The sequence below is a fragment of the Homarus americanus genome, unplaced genomic scaffold, assembly GCF_018991925.1.
Source record: "Homarus americanus isolate GMGI-L3 unplaced genomic scaffold, GMGI_Hamer_2.0 scaffold34921, whole genome shotgun sequence".
Lineage (NCBI taxonomy): Eukaryota > Metazoa > Arthropoda > Malacostraca > Decapoda > Nephropidae > Homarus > Homarus americanus.
Window position 1 is genome coordinate 15571507 of NW_024741901.1, and position 23658 is coordinate 15595164.

Consider the following 23658-nt stretch of genomic DNA (forward strand, 5'->3'; position numbering starts at 1 on the left):
TCAGGGGCCATACAGTCCTACCAGTGCTACGGGTCTGTGTGTGCAAATCCCCGAGATTTTTGTTAAGTCCAGTGACAAGTTAACACATCCTGTAAAGGAAGTGATCAATGGTGAGGGCCTGTTTGCTACAAGAGCACTCCAGGCCGGCCTAATAGATCTAAACGATTAATTCACCAGGTTGACAAACTCTCCCTTATAACTTACGGTACTGTGGCGTGAATGTGAGTGACTGACCTATCTATGCAAATTATAAGTCCAGTGTATGGAATTGTGCCAAATAAACGTAAGTGCAATCATCTGCCCGTATCTGTGATCCCTCTATTATCATTATTACCAAGGGTAATGACTCATTGGTTATGACAAAGTATAACCAATAACTTAGATGGATGTTGGAAGTTAGTGGAATTCACTAAATCAACATTTATCGAGTACATAATGCATTGAGTGCCGGAAGCAGAGCAAAATTCTACGTAGTGATACACCATAATCTCTTGGGTGAGTAACCAGTGTGAAGGTATCCGAGTTCTAAGGTAAGAAAGCCACCTTCCTGCATTTAAAACGTAACAGTTAGGTTAGGTTAGGTTATTTAGGCTGAGTTAATACAGTTGGTGTTATCTGTACACTAACCTGTCTCTGCCTCTTTATTGCAAACCTAATACACGTGGTGGTTCCTAGTCAGCAAGACAAACACATACACACGCAGCAAAAAACACAAACACAGTATACAGGCGCAGACAGACGCAGTAGACAGTAAATAGACACAGTAACATACGTGTATATATATATATATATATATATATATATATATATATATATATATATATATATATATATATATATATATATATATATATATATATATATATATCATCCCCAAATTCAGTAACACAGGACAGCTAATGGTAATTCGACGACACTTGTGGGATGTCTACTGCTTCTGTATATACGACCTGGCAGCTGATAACCGGCGTGGAAGCTGGGAAGGGGTGAAAGGAGGCCTTTAACACTATATTAGGAAGGTTTACATATTATCTTCGTTTTCTGGGTTATCGTTCTTACAAATTATATTTTCTTGCGGTCGTAGCTCTCGATTTCGTAACACCGGGATTTATTCAATTGTGGATTTCAAGTGTTTGTTCTATTCTCTTCTTGATAAACTGTCCTGTAAAAAAAATATTTGGATATAAACTGTGTCTGGTTGCTATTTAAAGCCATGTCAAGGCCTCATGTAAGATTTATTTCACTAATTGCAGCACCAAGGAAATGTGGTCCTCGACTTACTCGGGCTATTATTATATTTTTTTTATATCATATTCGCCACTTATCAGCTTACTAGCCGTTATACCTTGATTTGGTTGTATCCATCGTTCCTCAAAACTTAGTTAAGTCGTGACTTATGTTCGTCAACCCAGACTTCGGTTTGGGAGGATGACTGACCTTTGCTCGAGTCTAGAGACAGTACTGTATTAAGTTTCATAGCCAGGAAATAGTTTTTGGAAGGGTATTGCAGATATGCAATCTTATTTGCATTGATGGTGGGAGATATCATTCAAAGTAAAGAATATAACTAGAATCGATCAAGTTTGCTTGTCCGCTAAAAATTGCGAAGCTAATCCTAAACTTCTCGAGGGCGGCAACAAGCGGTACGATAACTTTACACTACTATGCCTCACCGCGGTGCTCATCGCCTCCAGTCTCGACGCCACCGCACCAGTCGTTTTGAAAAAGAAGTTCGAGTTAGTGTCTGTAAACTCTTGGTTCTCTGAGTTGTATTGATAGCTCATTAAGGTGAGAATTTTTCAGTTTTTATTTACTCTTAATATTAATATCCGTACTAGATATACTGAAAGGTAATGCCTTCGAATTTTCAAATGTACAAAGAATCTGTGAGGAGAAAGTGTGATTTCTGAGGAGGCCATATTTAATTTCCAATTTAATTTCTCATCGGTGAAAACTTTTTCTCTAATAAAATCAAACAATTATTGTGGATAACGAATTCTCGTGTATTTTCTTGTGAAGAATTTAATTACTGTAAAGACAATCACTCACTCAAGAAGACGTTTATAACTACTACAGAAGAGTTGTTCGCAGTACCAAATAGTGAGAAGCGCTACTTTTTCTCTGTTAAAATCGGACATATAAAACTGTGAAAGATTAATATTATTCTTGTTTACAGTAGTTTTTGTGAAGAATTTTATAAATGTAAAGACAATTATTCACTGAAGAATTGATAACTATCACCAAAGGACAAGACGCTAAAAAACTCTTGGGATTTTGCACTCCGAGAGTGAAAGTGAAGCGGTTTTACTCTTATAGACTTCGAATTTTAAACTGAATTTATGAAAATAACTGCTGACGTGAGAAGGCAATCTCAAACATTTTCTTAGCAGTTTTGTCAAAACGGATTCACAAATTATTCTCTTTGAACTAAGCTGTGCCACGCCCCTCCTTGAACAACAGCTGTGCCACGATCCCCCTTGAGCTACAGCTGTGACGCCCCTCCTTGAACTACAGCTGTGTCACGCCCCTCCTTGAAGTACAACTGTGCCACGCACCTCCTTGAACTACAGGCTGTTGCTGCGCACGCCCTCAGCCGAACTACAACTGTGCCACCCTCGCCAGACTACAACTGTGCCACGCCCCTCCTTGAACTTACAACTGTGCCCACCCCTCCTTGCACTACAGCTGTGTTACGCCCCTCCTCCAGACTACAGCTTTGTGTCACGCCCCTCCTTGAACTACAACTGTGTCACGCCCCTCCTTCAACTACAACTGTGCCACACCCTCATTGAACTTTGCAACTGGCTTGCCACGCCCCTCCTTGAACTACAACTGTGTCACCCTCCACCGAACTACAGCATGTCACGCCCTCCTTGAACTTCTAACTGTGCCCGCCCTCATTGAACTACAACTGTGTCAGGCCCTCCTTGAACTACAACTGTGCCACGCCCCTCATTGAACTGCAACTGTGCCACACCCCTCCTTGAACTACAACTGTGTCACGCCCCTCCTGAACTACAAACTGTGTCACGCCCTCAGCGAACTACAACTATTGCCGCCCCTCCTTGAACTACAACTGTGCCACGCCCTCCTTGAACTACAACTGTGTTATGCCCTCCTTGAACTACAACTGTGTTATGCCTCCTTGAACTACAACTGTGTACCCTTGCCCCTCTTGACCTCTACAACTGTACCCCACGCCCCTCCTTGAACTACAACGCTGTGTTATGCCTCCTTGAACTAACTGTGTTATGCCCTCCTTGAACCCCCAGCTTTGTGTTGTGCCCTCCTTGAGCTACAGCTGTGGTATGCCCCTCCTTGAACTACAACTGTACCCGCCGCCCCTCCAGCCAGACTACAGCACTGTGCCACGCCCCTCCTTGAACTACAACTGTGTCACGCCCCTCGTTGAACTACAACTGTGTCACGCCCCTCCTTGAACTACAACTGTGCCACGCCCCTCCTTGAACTTCTAGCTGTGTTGCCCCCTCCTTGAACTACAACTGTACACTTTCCCTCCTTGAACTACAACTGTGCCACCCTCCTTGAACTACAACTGTGCCCACGCCCCTCCTTGAACCTAACTGTGCCACGCCCTCCTTGAACACAACTGTGCCGCCCTCCTTGAACACAACTGTACCACGCCCTCCTTGAACTTCTAACTGTTATGCCCCTCCTGAACTACAACTGTGTCCGCCCCTCATGAACTGTGGCCACGCCCCTCCGCGAACTGAGCAGCGGCCAGGCGCCCTCCGCCAGACTACAACCATGTTATGCCCCTCCTTGAACTTCTTTAATGTCACGCCCCTCGCTTGAACTTCCCAGCTGTGCCGCTTTCGCCGAACTACAACTGTGTCACGCCCCTCATGAACTTCTGCTGTGTTATGCCTCGCCAGACCACAACTGTGTCACGCCCCTCCTTGAACTACAACTGTGTCACGCCCCTCCTTGAACTACAACTGTGTTATGCCCTCCTTGAACTACAACTGTGCCACGCCCTCCTTGAACTACAACTGTGTTGTATGCCCTCCTTGAACTACAACTGTGCCCGCCCTCATGAACTGGCTTTGTGTTATGCCTCCTTGAACTACAACTGTCATCACGCCCCTCCTTGAACTTCTAGCATGTTATGCCCCTCCTTGAACTACAACTGTGCCGCCTCCTTGAGCCTACAACTGTGTCACGCCCCTCCTTGAACTACAACTGTGTTATGCCCCTCGCCCAGACTACAACTGTGTTATGCCCCTCCTTGAACTACAGCTGTGCCTTGCACCCCTCCTTGAAATACAGATGAGCCACGCCTCTCGAACTACAGCTATGTGCCACACCCCTGGAACTACAGCTGTGCCACGCCCCTCCTTGAACTTTAGCTGCGCCACGCCCCTCCCTGAACTACAGCTGTGTGACGCCCATCCTTGAACTAAAACTGTACCACGCCCCTCCTTGAACTACAACTGTGCCACGCCCCATGATGGACAGGCTACTAAGGCGAAACCCAACAAACTGGGCTATCGGCAGTCCATTGCAACTTTCTCTCTCCTTAGTCGTTGCAACACTTGCGCCACTGGATCAGGAAAAGGGAAAGCCAAGATGTGTGGCTGCAGCCTGAGCTCCTGCCTCACCACATAAATCAACTCATGTGCAGCCATCATCCACCTCATCATACTTCTCATTATCATCAAAACCCATTTACCCCCGGACGAGTGGAGAAAGGGACTGACAGAGATGACTGCCGGGAGTCTCTAGTCACAACTCTGCACATGGGTAGCATAGATAAGATGGTCGTTTATCCACTGGGATCTAGGCAGCAGTGCAATCCGGTCCTGTCTATGCGACTGAGCAGCCCTTTCGAGGAGCCACTGTGCTCACCCCACTTAGTGAGGGGGATAAAAAATGGTGCCCTAGACATAGCCTGCCTAAAGAACCAACCTGACTAAGCCACCGCACCCAGTAAGGTTATTTTTATGCAGTCGAAAACAATCATAATCACTGATCCAAACAAAATCAAACTATACAACCTCTTATGGTTGCTGCATGGAATGTCAGGACCCTTCTGGATACTGGCACAAATGAGCGTCCTGAAAGAAGAACCGCCCTTGTGGCAAAAGAGCTGGCTAGGTATAACATCGGCATAGCAGCCATTAGTAAGTCCCGGCTCCCAGACGAGGGTCGACTCACAGAACAATGGTCTGGCTATACTTTCTTCTGGAAGGGTAAGCCTGTTGCGGAGAGAAACTGCCTTTATGGAGTTGGGTTTGCCATCCGCTAATGCATCCTACATAGGCTAACTGAAAGGCCTGTTGGGATCAACGAGCACCTCATGACGCTCTGAATCCCACTTATCCACTCACGTCATGCCTTTTGCATCAGTGCATATGTCCCAACACTGGTTGCAGAGGATGACATCAAGGAGGCCTTTTACACCGACCTTGACCGAGTGCTAACTTCTATCCCTAGAGAAGATAAGGTTGTGCTCTTAGGTGACTTCAATGGCAGAGATGCTGACATTTGGCTGGAAATCATGAGGAGAAATGGACTTGGCAAGTGTAATCCCACTGGCCTACTCCTCCTCAGCAAGTGTGCTGAACACAACCTCACTATCACCAATGCCTTGTTTAGGCAGGCTGACAAGTTCAAGGGTTCGTGGCAACACCCACGATCCAAAAAAATGGCATCTCATTGAGTACATCATTGTCAGAGAAAGAGATTGCCGAGATGCCCTCATCACCTGAGTCATGCATGGCTCAGACCACTGCGATATTGATCATCGGCTCGTCAGACCCAAGCTCTCACTTCACGTCGCCCCAAAACGGTGGAGGCAGCAAGCCTCAAGAAGAGGTTTTAACACTAACTGTCTCGAGGACCGAGCTGTAGCACATGCTTTCAGAGAGCAGTTCAAACATGGGTTGATAAAAAACCCAACAACAAACAACCCAAATCCCCATTCCGAATGGGATATTTTCGACACTGTCATAACAAAAAATTGCAGAGAGACCCTTGCCAAATCGAAAGATTACACCAGGACTGGTTTGAAGAAAATGACCGGCAATCAGTGTACTTGTCGATGATAAACGTGCTGCTTTAATTGACTGGCAGAACAACCCTCAGTCTCGGACCAAAGCTGAAACCTTCTGCAGGAAGAAAGCAGCAGCCCAGCGTGAACTTAGCAATCTAAAGAACTACCGGTTTAAAAATAAAGCATGTAAAACACAAAAACTTGTGGATCAATACAAAATGCACAAATTTTTCAGTTCCAATAGCACATTTAATGGGTTCAGTCACTCATGGCACAGCCCCCCCTCTGCTCATCCGACGGTAACTCCCTAATTAAAGATGAAGAAGGCATCCTTCAGCACTGCAAAGAGTACTACTATTTGATGCTCAACCGAAACACCGATGTGGATGTCCTGACTACCCAGCAGGACCTTCAGCATCCAGAGCTGCCTCACCTCAGCTATCATCCATCCCTGGATGAGGTAGCTATTGCCATCAAAGAGATGAAAAATAACAAAGCATCAGGGCCTGATGGAATCCCAGCCAAGGTGCATAAAGCAGGAGGACCTCTGCTTACCAGCCATCTCCACTCTCTCCTGGAGAATATATGGGAAAAGGAGGAAATCCCCCAAGCTCCTGAAGATGCCTCCAACATCACTATTCATAAGAGCAAGGGAGACTGGTCAGACTGTGGCAACTACCGCGAGATCTCGCTGCTGTCTGTAGCTGGCAAGATTATCGCCCGAGTCCTCCGAAACAGACTTCTTCCTAAGGCAGAAACCTTTCTCCCAGAATCTCAATATGGATTTAGACCATCACGTGGCACCACTGACATGATCTTTGCTGCCGCCAGATACAGGAAAAGTGCAGAGAACAGCATCGTGACCTGTACATGGCCTTCATCGACCTAACCAAGGCCTTCGACTCGGTCAACAGGGAAGCCCTCTGACGGATCCTCAGCCGTTTTGTCTGCCCACCAAAGTGAGGCAACTCCACAATGACATGAACGGCAGTGTCCTGCACAATGACACCCAGTCTGAGTTCTTCCCCATCCAAGCGGGGGTAAAACAAGGATGTGTAGTGACACCAATTCTTTCTTCCATTTTCTTGGCTGCCTTCCTTACTCATACCAGTGCCAATTTAGCTGGCGGGATGGACATCGATTACCGGATGAAAGGTCTTCTCAATATAATACGACTCCAGGCAGGAACAAAGGTGTCGGCAGCTTCCATTACTGAACTTCAGTATGCAGACGACCTCACACTTGTCGCTCACACTGAACGCGACCTACAGGAGATCCTGAACACCTACTCAGATGCGTATGCACACTTCGGCCTTGAAGTGAAACTACGTAAGATTCAGATTCTCTTTCTGCCTGCCCCTGGTTCAGCCATACCTCCACCATCCATCCATCCAGCTTAATGGTACTACCCTCTCTAATGTTACCCACTTTCGATATCTCAGCTCCCACCTGTCCACCACCGCAAACATCGATGAAGAAATTCAACATCAGAACAGATGTGCATCTCAAGCATTTGGCAGACTCCAAACCTGTGTCTTCAGCTGTAGGGAGCTGAAATTATCTACAAAGTTGCACAAATATCCAGCAATGGTCCTCCCCACCCTGCTATATGAAAGCGAGACATGGGTCACATACAGGAGGCACCTCAAGGCACTTTAAAACTTTCACCAACGCAGTCTACGTTCCATCCTCCGAGTTCGCTGGGAAGACAAAAGAGCAAATGCCAGTATTCTCGCTGATACCAACTGTAGGAGCATAGAGGCTACCCTTTTCCATGAACACCCCCTCTGGACTGGTCATGTTACCTGCATGGACGACAGTAGACTGCCAAAGCAGCTACTTTACAATCACCTAACGAATAGTAAATGTAACGTTGGTGGGCAACTAAAAATTTATAAAGATAGTCTTAAGACAAACCTGAAAAAGTGCCAAATCGATCCCTCACCTGGAAGATGATTACTCCACACCTCGGCTGCAAACCAGGCAGATGGTCGCTAAAACCGGAAAGAGGCTGCTGCCACCCCTCCTGCATTAGATATAGCCCTCCACACGTGCAACATTTGTGAACAACCCTGCTGGTCCCGTATCGGCCTCTTTTGTCACCTTAGAATTCGCCAATAAAGGTGACATCCTTAATAACTCATTTCATTGTATCATAGCTGGATGATCGTCATACTCGATTCCGAGTGACAGCAAAGTAGTAAATAGTAGGTGTGGTAGGGGTGGCGTGGAAGGGAAGTGTGGCATAAGTGATGTGGTTGGAGTAGAATTGGATTTTTTTTAAGGGAGTATTTCGCCGCAAACTGGGAGTGTTTTCACACTAAGGGGGTGACTTCAGACTAGCGAGGGGAGTATTCTTGGCCTAGCCCCAAAATACTACACTATTGTCTTTTGGGACAGCCAAAAAGCAGTCCAGAGTGTTTAATGTGGGGGGGGGGGGTGTTCTCGGGCTACTACAGTACACCGGCACTCGGGCACCTCACTTAATGAGAATGACTTGAACATTTGCAATTAGCTCTGGAATAAAAGTGGTCGACTCTTAAAATAACTTGCCAGCAATAAATGCGAGTTCCTTAACGTTTAGGCTTGACAAACATTGGAACGTGTTTAGGCACATTTAAGGGCCTATATTTGCCCAGTACTTCCCAACAGAGAGAAACAGAGAAATTATTGAGCGCTTTCCTGGCTAATATGTTGACAAATGGTGAAGAAAATAAAAATGGAACAGTGGCCAGTACGACAGTACAGCCTAAACTTATCCCGACTTACACATATTCTTAGAGAGGTGATATACTGTAAATCAGTTATGAGTACTCGACAATTACACAAAGACATCCTTACAGTACGTACCGATATGTGCCACGGGGCGGCTTTGCTGGGTGATGTTCTCCACTAAATGGTTCGTGACGCGTCGGGTGCAGATATGCGTGGAAGCCTGTGGGTATGCCATTTGGTTGGCTATTTTAACAGTTTGCTGCACAGCTTCAGAATTCGCATGTATCTCTTCTATATTTGTTTGGGGAGTTTTCCAGGCTAGTTTCAATTGTGGCAAAATCTGCGTAATTTCGAAAAAATTGTGGCAGCGATCTTAATGTTGAGGCTTCAATTATTGAAAATGTCACGTTTGAACCTTTGAGGATGAGCCTTGTTAAGTATGTCTATTCTTCAGTAACACATCTCACGTAGGCTATGTTTACTTTATCACTGTTGCAACCAAAAAAAGTTGTATAGCGGTTTTCCTTTCGAAATTACTCATTATGTTGTTGAAAATAAATGCGCGTTTAGATTTATTCCTAAACTAGACATAATTGTATATAATTACGGTATATTTTGACACCAATTATGTACTGGTGCTTAAATGGACCAGTTCAAGCATTCTCATATCTCTTATTATAGGAAAAAATAAACATAAGAAATTAAAACAAATCACAAAGGTTCGTAAGGTGAATATTTCTCGTAATTGGAGATACTGTTTGCCCATAACTGGTCGACGGAAACTATAATACAAAAATAACCTGATTTAACTCCGATTATCCTAAGATATTCATTGACTAATTCTAATTCTTTATGGACTTCTTAACGAACAATAAATGATCATACACACGAAAATGCCTTAAGAAAACCGCCTTAAAACAAATGTTAAATGTAACGACATTCCTTTAGTTACATGAAAACATTATATTACTATAACATAATACAAATACGGTCATACGGCTGGCAGACAAAAATAACCTCCTCTTGGGTAAATCAGTAGCTCGCAAAAGGAGTTCTTTAAATTGCGGTAATTTTAAAGCAAAATATTCAAAAACACTTAAATTATAAACCAAATTTGATATTGGTTAATTCTTTAGGTAAAATCATCTGGCTGTTGATCCGTACAAACACCAACAAAGTACGCTTGAGTGCGAGAGACAGGGAAATATACCTCTCCCAAAATAGCTTCACGACCAGAGGGACCTCAAATGGAGTGGAGCAGGGAACCGCCCACACTTGCCCAAGGTCATTCACCCTGCCACCCTAAGTCGTTTCTCTCCTACCCAACACCATGATGCGTTACACTATACTTTCTACAATGTATCTTCACAATCAACCAATACCACGCTATCACCATCACCTCCGATATTATTAATGTCACTCACATCGGTACAAGCGGTAATGCGCATCTCTCACTACTATGTCAAGGATTCGAATCCTGCTTGCCCTAGACACACGTGAGAAGTGTGTTATCCACTGTGACTGTATCAAACATCACAGGTTTCCCGGAAACCGGTTTCCTCCTATACTAACACTGGTTAGACCCACATATCTGTAAAACATCATTCCTCCAAGATACACAGCACGACTAACAGAACACACCCATACACTACCACCAACACTAACACAACACACCCATACACTACCACCAACACTAACACAACACACCCATACACTACCACCAACACTAACACAACAAACCTATACACTACCACCAACACTAACACAACACACCCATACACTACCACCAACACTAACACAACACACCCATACACTACCACCAACACTAACACAACACACCCATACACTATCACCAACACTCACACAACACACCCATACACTACCACCAACACTAACACAACACACCCATACACTACCACCAACACTAACACAACACACACATACACTACCACCTACTGTACACCAACACAACACACACATACACTACCACCAACACTAACAGAACACACCCATACACTACCACCAACACTAACACAACACACCCATACACTACCACCAACACTAACACAACACACCCATACACTACCACCAACACTAACACAACACACCCATACACTATCACCAACACTCACACAACACACCCATACACTACCACCAACACTAACACAACACACCCATACACTACCACCAACACTAACACAACACACACATACACTACCACCTACTGTACACCAACACAACACTCCATCATCAATGCTTCTCTCAGTCAAGCCAGATGCCCAGCTGACTGGAAGACCTCTTATGTATCACCAGTGCCCAAGTCAACCAGCCCACAATCCTTAAATCAGCTACGACCTATTGCAATCACCCCAATACCCAGCCTAATCTGTGAAAGTTTTGTGTTCGACTGGGCTTATGCTGATATTGCAGGAGTCGTAGACCCTCAGCAATTTGGCAATATGAAAACTTCCTCCACCACTCACTGTCTTGTCAGCTTTCTCGATTACATATACCGCCATCTCGAGAAACGAAAAACGTCTGTAGCTGTCGCCTTCATTGATTTCACTAAAGCATTCGACCTAGTCGACCACAATATAATCGTCAACAAAGCCATTGACCTCGGGCTTCGGAGAAGTCTTATACCATGGCTACAGACTTCCTCAGTAACCGACGCCAAGCTGTACGCTTCCGAGGGGCTGTCTCCACCTTTCAGTCACTCCCCTGCGGCGTCCCCCAAGGCACCATGATGGGATCACTCTGCTTCCTTATGCTCGTCAATGATGCCCTAAGAGAAACCCCTGCTCGCTGGAAATATGTCGACGACTCCACCATTGGGATCAGCGTCAACAATTCTGTTCCCGACCATACCGCCCTTCAGGATTTATTGAACAGTCTCCAAAACTGGGCCACCAACAACCATGTCACCATCAACCATACCAAGAGCATGGTTATGCACATCAACCTCTCCTCCGACATTGTCCCACCTCCTTTCATTACTTTAGGTCCGAACACACTCCAGGATGTAGATTCCACGAAGCTCCTCGGCGTCACCATAGACAACAAACTAAATTGGAAACCACACGTCAATGAAGTTGTCAAATCCTCCAGTTTCCGTCTCCACCTCCTCCGCCGACTCAAGTCCCTCGGAGTTCCTGCACCCGACCTCCTCAGTGTTTACTCAACATTCATACTTCCCAAGCTCACCTATGCCTCCCCCACCTGGTCTTCCTCCCTAAATGCCACACAACGTAAACACCTAGAAAAAGTGCAAAAGAGGGCATGCAAGATCATTCTCTCCCCTTCCTACTCCACATATCAAGAAGTGCTCAACACACTGACCCTTTCGACTCTCACTGACCATCACCACGACCTCATCTGCAAATTTGGTAAGAAGCTTCTATACCATCCTTGACACCGGCTCCTACTACCACCTGAGATCCCTAGCCCGAGAAAAGCTGTTCGACACCACAACCCCATCCAGCCCATACGTGCACGAACTGATCGCTATAAGAACAGCCCAGTCCCAACCATTGTAAAAATTATCAATAACTTGTAATAAACCAGTGTATTCACTCCCAGTAAATACTACTTCTTGCACCGTCACTATGTTGAAATGCCCTGTAGTTTGAACTTTTCCCCATCTAGTTATTATATATCTTATTTATATCACTTATGTTATTTGTACATTATTTGTAATTCGAAACCCATTCCCCAGATATGTAACTGTATATTTTCAGCCTTCTGGCTGCCAAGCGCTTTCAATGAACCGTTAATTATTATTATTATTATTATTATTATTATTATTAACACACCTATGCACTGATCGAGGTATTAGCTTTTCCCTCTGAATGTGTTATGCGCACAAGTCAAAAGCAGCGTCTGCGCATACAGAATAGCTAACGCATTAGCTAATCCGTGCATCGAAAACGCCTTACAATAAACGCCTTTAGTACAATACTTGAGAAGTTGTTTGGAGCCGAAACACACACACACACTCTACACCACCCACACCACTGGTTTTCTCCTTCAACAAACACCATCACCACTGGTTCTCTCCTACAATAAACACCTTCACCACTGGTTTTCTCCTACAACAAACACCATCACCACTGGTTTTCTCCTACAATAAACACCATCGCCACTGGTTCTCTCCTACACCATAGATAATCATTAACAGGGAATGTTTGAAGTGAAAGTACATTTAGTTTGCGTAAACTTGTATGGATATATCAGTAATCATGTTAATTGATAGACTTAGAGGCGCGAGGAGCAGTAAGCAGGGATGGGCTGAACAGGATCCCTAAAGGGAATATGATACATGATGTATCATATTCCGTTTAGGCGGTCACTAAAAACGTGAGAGTAGCTACAAGTTTTACTCAACGTTTACCGAAAGAGATTTTCAAATTTGAAAACACGCTCTCAAAACACACTGGGAAATACGTTACATTCAAAAGGAAAGTGCTCAACTTACACGCTTTAACTACGGCTACTGAACGAAATTTATACACTGGAAAGCAATTAAACAAGTTTGTAATAAGTTTTGCTGAATGTTTTAGAGATGAAAACTCTAGTGATTTAGAGAGACAAACATAAGGAAAGGTAGAGGCGGTGCAATGGAGAAGTGTACACAAAAATTATTTAAAGGTGGGAGGAGCCACGTAACTGAGGGCACAGTGTAGAAGGATTGAGGGCAACAGCCTGCGTTCTGTGAGGCAGCAGCGCACTACAATGAAAAGCTTGTGTTGTCCACTAGCATTAGAGCTGTGTGATAATAAGCGGATGGCGTATGTAGTATGTAGGGCTCTTGTGGTGCAGCTTGCGTCCACGGCACTTTTAGTGAGTTTTATTCTCAGGGTATCACACATTTTGAACGTAGATGAATTTTTGCATAAGGCACTGACATTTATATAGATAAGAAATTCGGTGCTACTTTACTCTATGGTATTAGTACAGGGGAGTATGCGGTTTACCAAGTTGGAGTTGGTCTACCGGGATATTTACACTGTAGTGTCCATTAACCTAACCTAACCTACTATAGTTACATAGTAGCACGAAATTCTATGTTAACTTTATGAGTATGTTTAGTTAATGCAGTATATATTAATAATGTAGTATTGGCGCCTAAAGATCTGAGCTGTTGCAGCGCAGTGAGGCACTTTATCATCAACGTAATCCCCGAGAATGTATGTATTATAATCACCAAACTCGCCCAGCTGCCCAGAATAATATTTGGACACCGAGTTAATACCCTTACCACTGTTATTTTGAGCATATTTCTCTTAATTACACCATTCACCAAAAACTGAATTTAAAATACTTGCAACTCTATGTTCTGGATTTAATCAGAGCATGTGAAATTAATAGCCCAGAGCCTGCTGCCTCACCTTTCATTTAACTCTTTTGAGAAAAGTGAAACAATGAAACATTACCACCATGTTCTCATGAACACAAATTTTACATATGGGAAAGATAGGAGCAGGAGGAAAGAGCTAAGAGAAGTGAACAGGATAAAGAATGTAGAGTTTGTAGAACATCCAGATCCCATACCCTGCTACATTATATACTGGAATACTGGAATGTCTCCAAGCAAATAGAATGGATGTTTAAAAATAGAAAAACAGATGAAATATTAAATAAATATAGAAATTTTGCATCTAGAATATAACTATACAGTATGTACTATAATTGATTATATGAGATATATCTGTATTAGGGATTTATGTGAGTCCTAAGAAGGACATTCCTGGACTGGGGTGGGGATGATTTACTGTACATCATTTCATCCCTTTGAGATGTTTGTTTTTTTCTCAAAAAACATATCACTCAATCAATCTTTCATCTCGCTGACGACGACCACCAAGGTCGGCAGACAGTTATAATTAATAACAACGATTCAGTTTGGTAAATCGAACATTAATGTGTACTTTTGCGTCAGTGACCAAGAGTTGGACACAGGCTACGCATATTCATACATATATTATGATGAGTAATTGGCCTAGGGGCATTTCGCCATCAAAGTCCTGTCACACTCAATTTTAGGATGGATTTATAATGCGCCTTTTAACTTTCGACGTGAATACAAAATTAAATTATTTTAAACAGTTGTGTCTCAGTAACAACCTGCATCTTGTTTTGTAATGTAATTATATACTGTATACATACTTTATATGCTGAGGTCTTTACATAGCTTTGCATGTACTTGTAATGCAAAAAAATCTTAACATAGCTACACATTTACACAATGTACAGTACGTACAGTAGGTCTTTACATAACTACACATTCATATGGTGCAAGGAGATCTTTACATAGCTACATATATACGCTTTATGCACAGACGTATTAACAAGCTGCTTCGACACACATTATACTCGTATATACAGTAGAAGTCTGTACAAGCTGTTCATAATGCACAGAGGTCTTTATAAGATATAAACATAGTCTTCGGGGGATTAAACAAGCTTAACACAGAGGCTGTCTGCCTTACCACTGACTCAAGACTGGCAATTCTTCTAGGTCCAAATTGTCTTAGTATATGTTATATTTTTCCTAACTAGAGATAAAAAATGATGATTTTATTTTTGTTAAATTCTAAAGAAATTTCGAGAAGGCATTGTGGACATCTTCAAACAAGATGGATGCTCTGTTTTCTTTCCAATTAGAATGAAAAGTTGACGAATAAACATCTGAGCGCCACGAAGCTGTAAGACGTTCTTTTTTCAGCCACCAAAAAGAGGATTTATATTGTTACTTTTGCCCGTTCGTCTCTTTTATGTTCGTCTCGAAATTTTTTTACAGTTTAACAAAATCAGATCTACAGTTTTGCTCGACTGACCTCAAACTAATTTTAAAGACATTCTAACCATCATGTACCGACACATATAATGTCTGATTGTTATGTTTCGATGAATCTGGATGCAATTGTGACTCAATATCATTGAGTCACAATAAATATGTCATTGAGTCAATGACATATTTATTTGGGTTGCCCGAAACACAGGCACACGGGGCTATTTTTGTTAGAAGGATGGTGAAGGCCGTGTTTCCCCGGGACCATGGGTCGTGCATCATGTACTGACACAGCATTGATCCAGACCAACTGTATCGCTAGTGCTCTGAACTGCTTCACTGAACAGAAGTTGACTATTGCGTTGAAATGCTGAAGAAAAAAAAATATGCTTTCATGGTGTGCCTCTTCTACTGTAGAATGACCTTAGGTTGTATTTCAAACTCAAGTGCGATGCTCATTCTGCTCTTTTTTCCAGATTTATAAGAACCTCTCCTGCCGTACACAGATAATTACACACGGAGTATGTACATTGTACACCCACTAAAAAATTATTCGCACCCGTGTGATATTGTATCACGCTGTAAGGGTGCCGAATAATTTTTTAGTGGGTGTACATGATACAGGGTACTTGTACACACACACACACACACACACACACACATATATGTATACATGCACTATACATACATGTACACCCACTTAAAAATTATTCGACACCCCTACGGCGTGACACAATATGACACAGGTGCCGAATAATTTTTTAGTGGGTGTACAATGGACTATATCCAACTAGACATACATTATAAGACCGAACAAAGAATATTGCATTAACTACAACTTTTGGTGATTATGAATGAAACTAATTCTCTTTTGTGTTGACAGGATGAATGAACACAAGTGCGTACTGAGTGCCTCCTGCTGCGGCTGTAGCCTGAGGAGCGGCACCCTCGCAATTGGTATACTAGGTGTGGTGAGTAGCGAGCATTATACTCTACCAGTATCACCTCTACACTTGTACTAAGACCGTGTTTAACCACCACTCCCCGTTAACTGTTGTAAAAGTGAAAAATATTTAGTTTGTAGATCTTCATATTTACGATATTATTATTATTATTATAATTATTATTATTATTATTATTATTATTATTATTATTATTATTATTATTATTATTATTATTATTATTATTATTATTATTATAATTATTGTTATTATTATTATTATTATTAGTAGTAGTAGTAGTAGTAGTAATAGCATTATTATTATTATTATTATTATTATTATTATTATTATTATTATTAGTAGTAGTAGTAGTAGTAGTAGTAGTAGTAGCAGTAGTAGCAGTAGTAGTAGTAGTATTGTATAGAAAGTTGTATATTTATAATATACCCGGTAAATGTATTTTATTTATATAAATATATAATCACTGGCATTTTCGCTTTAGATTGGTTGTATCCTGAATATCATCAGTGGCATCTACTTAGGTGTGAAGGGTAAGTACTGTACTCTCTTATTCACTTCTTTTTAGAAATTAAATAACTTGTTAATGCAAACATAAATTCGTAAATGAAAGAATTGTATAATTTTTAAACAAGATGACATTGAAAATAATGGGAGTAAAATACATTAATATAGAAAGTAACCAAGGACCTTATAAGACTCATTGTAGCTACACCACTTGATATTACCCTCAGGTATAGCCATTGTCCACAGATGGGTTCCCACTAGTGACTGTGCCAATTAAATAACATTTCATTTACACCTGATTATATTAATTATGTTTTATGGCAGATGGGTGACGGAAAGTGGATGGAAGGATAATGTAAAGCAGACAAACAAGCGTGGATGTTAAGGTGGATTGATAATGATAGTTGAGGGATAACCAGATTAAGATATGTGAATTAACGGCAGCATTTAACAAAGGCCTAATTCACCGATGTATATTTCTTTATACTTTCAGGATTCGCTGATGGATGGATAACTATGGCAGTGAGCATCATTCACTTGATCGTGAACATCCTCCTCATCCAAGGAGTCAAACAGGTACTTGTATTAAAACTTCATCTCCTTTAATGATTAATTTCTGTAGACATTTTGTCATTTTGTTAAGTGGGAGAAACATGTGAAAACCTTAAGCTTCAATGTAATACTGTCAATCAGTAGCCTACTCTGCCCACATACTTGCTCTCACTCTCTTTCTCATGTGATTTAGTTATTGCATGTATTTTATATTTTACAGAGCGTGTATCTTAAATTTTTATATTAATGTTAATCAAAGATAACTTCTTTTAATATTAGGTATGTATTGTAGAGTATTAGTTTGTCTTGAACACAAGTATTTAGACAACTAAATATGTGTTTAAAGTAATTGTTTATGTAAAAAGGAACGCAGTGATAGATTAAGTATATGTACCTCCCGTCCCCCTCCCCCCCGAAAAAAATATATATCGTTACCCATAGGTTTAATGTGGTCGTGGTTTTATGAACAGTGTTCGTCCACTAGTTTTGGAACAGTTGGGTACAGAAGACCACAATGGTACTGGTATACACCATTACCTACTACGTGGGTCAAATTATCTGGAAACACCTTCATGCAGAGAGAATTGCCAGATTTCAAAATGACCAGTAATTTAAGTTTTATTCCTGTAGATATTTCATAAATACATTGTTTTGTATATTTGAATACTGCTACCGATATGGGGCGCAGGCATACTAACATATGACGATGCACTGGAGAATATACTAAAACATTTCATCCGGGGTTTGAAATTATAGAGACGGAAAAAATAAAGATACTGTACTTTTGGGGGGACTGAACAGTAATTCACATTAGGTTCAACTCAGTTTCATAAAGAATTTGTTGAAATGACTATCTAAATATATATACTGTATTTTAACTCACAGGAACGACGCTCGTTTGTGATGCTGTGGGTCTGGGTCTCGATTATCTGCGTGGTTCTGTACAGCATCTTGGCTGTCGTTACCATTATCGTCTCACTCAATATCGCATATGCAATCACTGTCTTCATTGTAGTGGGTGTGATTATATACTGCATTCTGGTAGTACGCTCCTACGCCCTTTCTGTAAGTATAAATATTTTTAAGTATTGTACTGTACTTAATGTAAGAATATACACTTATTTAAACTTTGATATATATATATATATATATATATATATATATATATATATATATATATATATATATATATATATATTTATTTATTTATTTATATTATATAAGCATCAGCTGTCATCAATCCATATATGGATGAAGGCCACTCCTAAACTGTACACCTCCATATTTTCCCAACTTAAGAATTGCTGTCCAGTGAATACCACCAAATTTCTAGGCATTTTCCTATCTTTAGTTTATTTGTGGTCTTTTCTTTTTACAGCCTGTTCTGTCTACTACTGTGAGAAAGATTTAGGAGTAATGATAAGTAGGAATCTTAAACCAAGTCAACAATGTGTATTTGCTCAAAACAAGGCGAACAAAGTACTTGGGTTCATACAAAGAAGTGTTAGTTACAAGACTTGCGAGGTTATCCTTAAACTATATCTTGCGCTTGTGAGACCTCACTTGGATTACGCAGTTCAGTTCTGGTCAAAGTACTACAGAATGGATACAGAATCCCGAGAAAGAATTCAGAGGAGAATGACAAGACTAATACCGGGCATTAGGAACCTTGAGTACAGAGACAGGTTAAAGCATCTTAATTTGAACTCCCTCGAGAGACGTAGAGTGAGGGGCGATATGATCTAGGTGTATAAATGGAAGTCAGGGCTAAACAAAAGTGATATAACAAAGGTACTCAAACTATCCAACCATTAGCGAATTCGTAGCAATGGTTTTAAATTAGACAAATTTAGATTTAGGCGCGAGATAAGTAAACATTTGTTTGGAAATATAGTAGTGGATGAGTGGAACAAGTTACCAAAAATCATCATTAACTCGAATACGCTGGATAGCTTCAAATATAGGTTGGATGGATATATGAGCGATAGGGGTTGGGTGTAAACGGGACTGCTCGGTATGGGCCAATAGGCCAGCTGCAGTTTCCTCCATTCTTAGGTTCTTATGTACTAACATTTGCCCGTAGAGTGATATTTCTTAATTTAGTTTGTAATCTGTGAATTCGGTTGATGTCTTGTCTCTTAAGATTTATGACAAACATACATTTCTTTATAATGTGTAGTGTGTGTCATCAGCAAGTAATTATGTCTACCATGGGCAGCCCGAGATGGAGCAGGTGACATAAATTAGTCAAGGCTGGGAAAATCGTGTGGTCGTTACTCAATTGTTTGGCTTTTTCTATTATTCGGTCACTATGATTTCCCCATTAGGGAAAAGATTCCAATTACAGAAAAACAACTCTATCAATAATCAACTAGTAATGGAAGAAGCCTTAACTCATTAATATAATTTAGAAATAAAGCAAGTAGATTCATATTTCTATGACAAATCTGTAATCAAGATGTCAAATTTTATAAAGCTTAGTACTGTACATCTGGATGGAATATTTGTTATAAAATCGAGTCTTGAAATTGTGTACAGTTGTGCTAGAGAAAGACTATCTTGTTCAGTACACCGATCCTATTGTAAACTCTGATCAAGAAACTGTATAGAATAAAATATTCATGAATTAGAATCTGATCAAGAAACTGTATAGAATAAAATATTTATGAATTAGAAAATGAACACAAATTCATTTTATCAATAAAGAGGATATGAGATTTGTATCTTCCTTGTGCTTCAATAAAACCTGATTATCCGAGGCACCTGGATAATGGACGGAAACAAACAGATCCGATGCGAGTTACTCTGCTTTTAAGACAGAAATATGTTCCATGTAAACCTGTTTTAGGAATAATTGATAAATACAAAGGAAGTTTGTAATATTCTATAAAATTACAAATACATATTGTTGTACTGTATATACTCCCAGTGACATAATTCTCTGATTCCTGGCGGATACTCGACTTCTCAATAGTAGGAGGGGAAATGAGGCTCTCAAAGCTCCATTTGGCACCTTCCAAATAATGTCCAAAAGCTTATAGTACAATACAGTATTCCAATATTAGTTTGATATATCAAGTTTTCACCAGTAATCTCATATACATCTGTATGCATGTGTGTAGTTAGCTGGGTGTATGTAGGAAATAAATTAATCTCTTAACTTTTCCATTCCAGTTGGGAGCAACACCCACCGTGGCATAATTCTCTTTACATCCTCAAAAAAGAGAATACCAATGGAAGGATTGTACTGTACTCTCATTTTCATGTTAAGAGAGAAATGAAAACAAGTTGTTGAAGTCCAATTGGAAGTGTCTAGAATGTTATCTAACATTTAAGCATGATTAAGGTTAAATAAACTGTGTCCTGCCTCACTACAGTATGTACTGGTTATTTGTGATAAAATTACTGTACAATAAATCCCCAATTTATACGTGGGTTACGTTCTTGATAATCTTAATTTACTGAATTTGTGTGAATCAAACTTAAAACCTCTTCTCTAAAATATGGTACAGCATTTGTACAGTACTATACCATGTTCCAAAACCTTACGTTTTACAGAAAATTAAAATTTGTTATAAGTTATTAAATCCTACACACTACTGATACAATATACAAACACTGTACAGTACATGGAAGATAAACACAAGAAACAGCGAAGCAGAAATTAATGTTTCTAATTTTATTTTATTTTTATTTTAATTGGGTTCATGTTTTTCATAAGTCATGTACAATAAATATTTAGTAATTTATATAGAATGGAGGATGCATTTAATTTTTTTTTTCAAAGTTTGCAGCACATTAGGAAGAGAACTGGTGTGAATAGAGGGCTTACGGTACAGTGTGTTTCACCTTGAGGAGACTTACTGATATTATTGATATTGGAACGGTTTATTTAACCAGACAAATACAGATACAGAGTGGACAATAATAACAATAGTGACGTGGCTGAGCCAATTGAAAGCCTGAGCTCTCTTAGTGGCCTGGCCTGACAAGTATCATCTATATTATAAATATGTTTTTAAGAATAACATAAGATATTAGATTATAATCATTATTTTTTGTAACATTACTATGTGTAAGACATACACACATCAATATTTGGGTAAGAGATATTAAGTTATCAAATGTGCATTGACTGTACAGTATAACCTTTAATATCTAAATGCCACTGAAATTCTTGGAATTTCTTCTTCGCATTGGTTTGAAATATTCCGGTGTTAAGTAAAGTACATATAAAACAGTGAATATCCATGACATCCAACGAACATTTTACGTTGTTATCGGTATTTAGGCTTTATGATCTAAGATCTAGCATCAACCATTGTGTTCAGTAAAATAAGTTTGAGTGAATCACTTAAAGGTCACTGCCAGTCCCATATTTTATTCAGTGTTATTTTTGTACGTTCCATAAAATGGGTAAAAACTTAAAGATAATTATAGCCTAGTTAATGGTTTAGCTTTAAGCCTTTTTAAAACTTGTGGAAACAGTGTCAAGGACTCTTACCTCTGAAGCTTGAGGTCATCAAACGAACCACATCAACACCTATTGACATCCATAGTAATTTTAAATCAGGTAAAATTGTTTCTCTATACTGTAGTTAGAAGTCAACATGTTGTTTGAGCAACATTACAGAATAAAATCTTTCTTGTGGGAATTATACAATATATACCATCACAATTCATACATAATACTCTACAATAATAATTAAAACTCTACAATAATAATGTTGTATTAACTTTACATATGGACGTTTTTTACACTTGAGGAATCACTGACACACACACACACACACACCATCGCTTATGTTCACCAGTATATCCCCCTCCGGACTCTCTTGTAGTGATGCCACTGGATCAATTTTGCAACAATTTTCGATTCTTTCCTCACTGATGGCATGGCAGGTTGGCCAGATGTAAAGGAAATGCTTACACACATTTTCCCTTCACTTTGTCATTTATTCAATATTAATTACTGGTATAAAAGACACGTTTCGTTAGCTCCCTTCCACAAAAAGCTTTATATCTGCTGTACACCTGCAATGATCCTTCACATACACTGCTGTTCCTTGGAGGCTGATGATTATTCATAATTCAGACAATTCTATTAGTATATGCTGTGACTGGTAACTAAACCTACATAATCAGTCAGAACTTAAAGGCCTTATATCAGACAGCATACTTCTCAGTCGTGGTTTTGAGTGACGTCACACCTGTCCAAGTCATGTAATATATTAAAAGTGGTCGTATGTTTCATGGACTATTTTGCATGAAAACGTCTTATTAACAGCAGACTTCAAATTCATAGGTGTCGCTTAGCAAAACACTTTTCTTCTGAAGTTATTCACGTAGTTATTGTGTGACCCCACCAGTGTGTGTATGTGTGTGTGTGTGATAGTGTTTATTTGGTTGGTCTTCATTCAAAACGTTTGACATGCTCTATGTCTTATCACAATACGCGTTAAAGGAAATAATATGTTTGGGACTAACTGCTCGTGAAATTATGAAAGGATTGAGGGGAGATTTGAGGTCGAGTGAAGGTTCTCTGGCTTCAGGACGTGAGAGGGAAAGGTAAGGTTGGCAGAGATCGTGTTCAACATCAAATTTTGTATCGGTCAATCTTTTGCACGTGGATAATATAGCAATCTACCCTCTCATTATAATCCACAACTCATTTCATTTGGGACAGTCTCCGTTCAATCACAACCAACAGAAAATACAAAGTAGTGTTGTTTGTGACACTGGCTCTCTACAGTTTGCTCTCTAAAACTGCACGCTAGGGTATAATTCTTACTAATTAGACCCATGTTTGGGATTTAAGACTGGAAATATTATTTGTTCCTGTTTACTGCATTCAATTTTGGTGTCTGTAGTGAAGGGAGTTGCATGTTGGCCCATCTGGATGTTAAAGTAAGATAGAGAAAGACTGTGTGTAATTTTAAGTGTATATGTGGAGTCTTAAAGTACAGTCCCCCCAAAAAAGTGTCAAAAGTATCGTTAGATTTTCTGTCGCTACAATTTGAGATGATAGATGAAGTGTTTTGATATGATTCCCAGAGCATCATCATAAGTTGGAACACCTGCTCGCCATATCAGCAACACCTGAAGGTGTGGGTAGGATT

The 23658-nt window shown here is 40.4% G+C and overlaps 1 protein-coding gene across 1 annotated transcript in view; it reads left to right on the top strand.

Moving 5' to 3' along the window:
* Window positions 1-1668: 1668 nt before the first annotated feature.
* LOC121876069 overlaps window positions 1669-23658 on the top strand; it is a 22507-nt gene continuing 517 nt past the window's right edge. Inside the window, exons 1-6 of the mRNA XM_042380974.1 lie at window positions 1669-1788; window positions 16405-16492; window positions 16965-17013; window positions 17481-17563; window positions 18425-18604; window positions 20714-23658. The exon at window positions 20714-23658 is cut by the window's right edge and continues 517 nt beyond it. Coding sequence (XP_042236908.1) covers window positions 16406-16492; window positions 16965-17013; window positions 17481-17563; window positions 18425-18604; window positions 20714-20740 — 426 coding nt within the window. The 5' untranslated portion in view covers window positions 1669-1788; window position 16405 and the 3' untranslated portion in view covers window positions 20741-23658. The remainder of the gene's footprint in view (window positions 1789-16404; window positions 16493-16964; window positions 17014-17480; window positions 17564-18424; window positions 18605-20713) is intronic.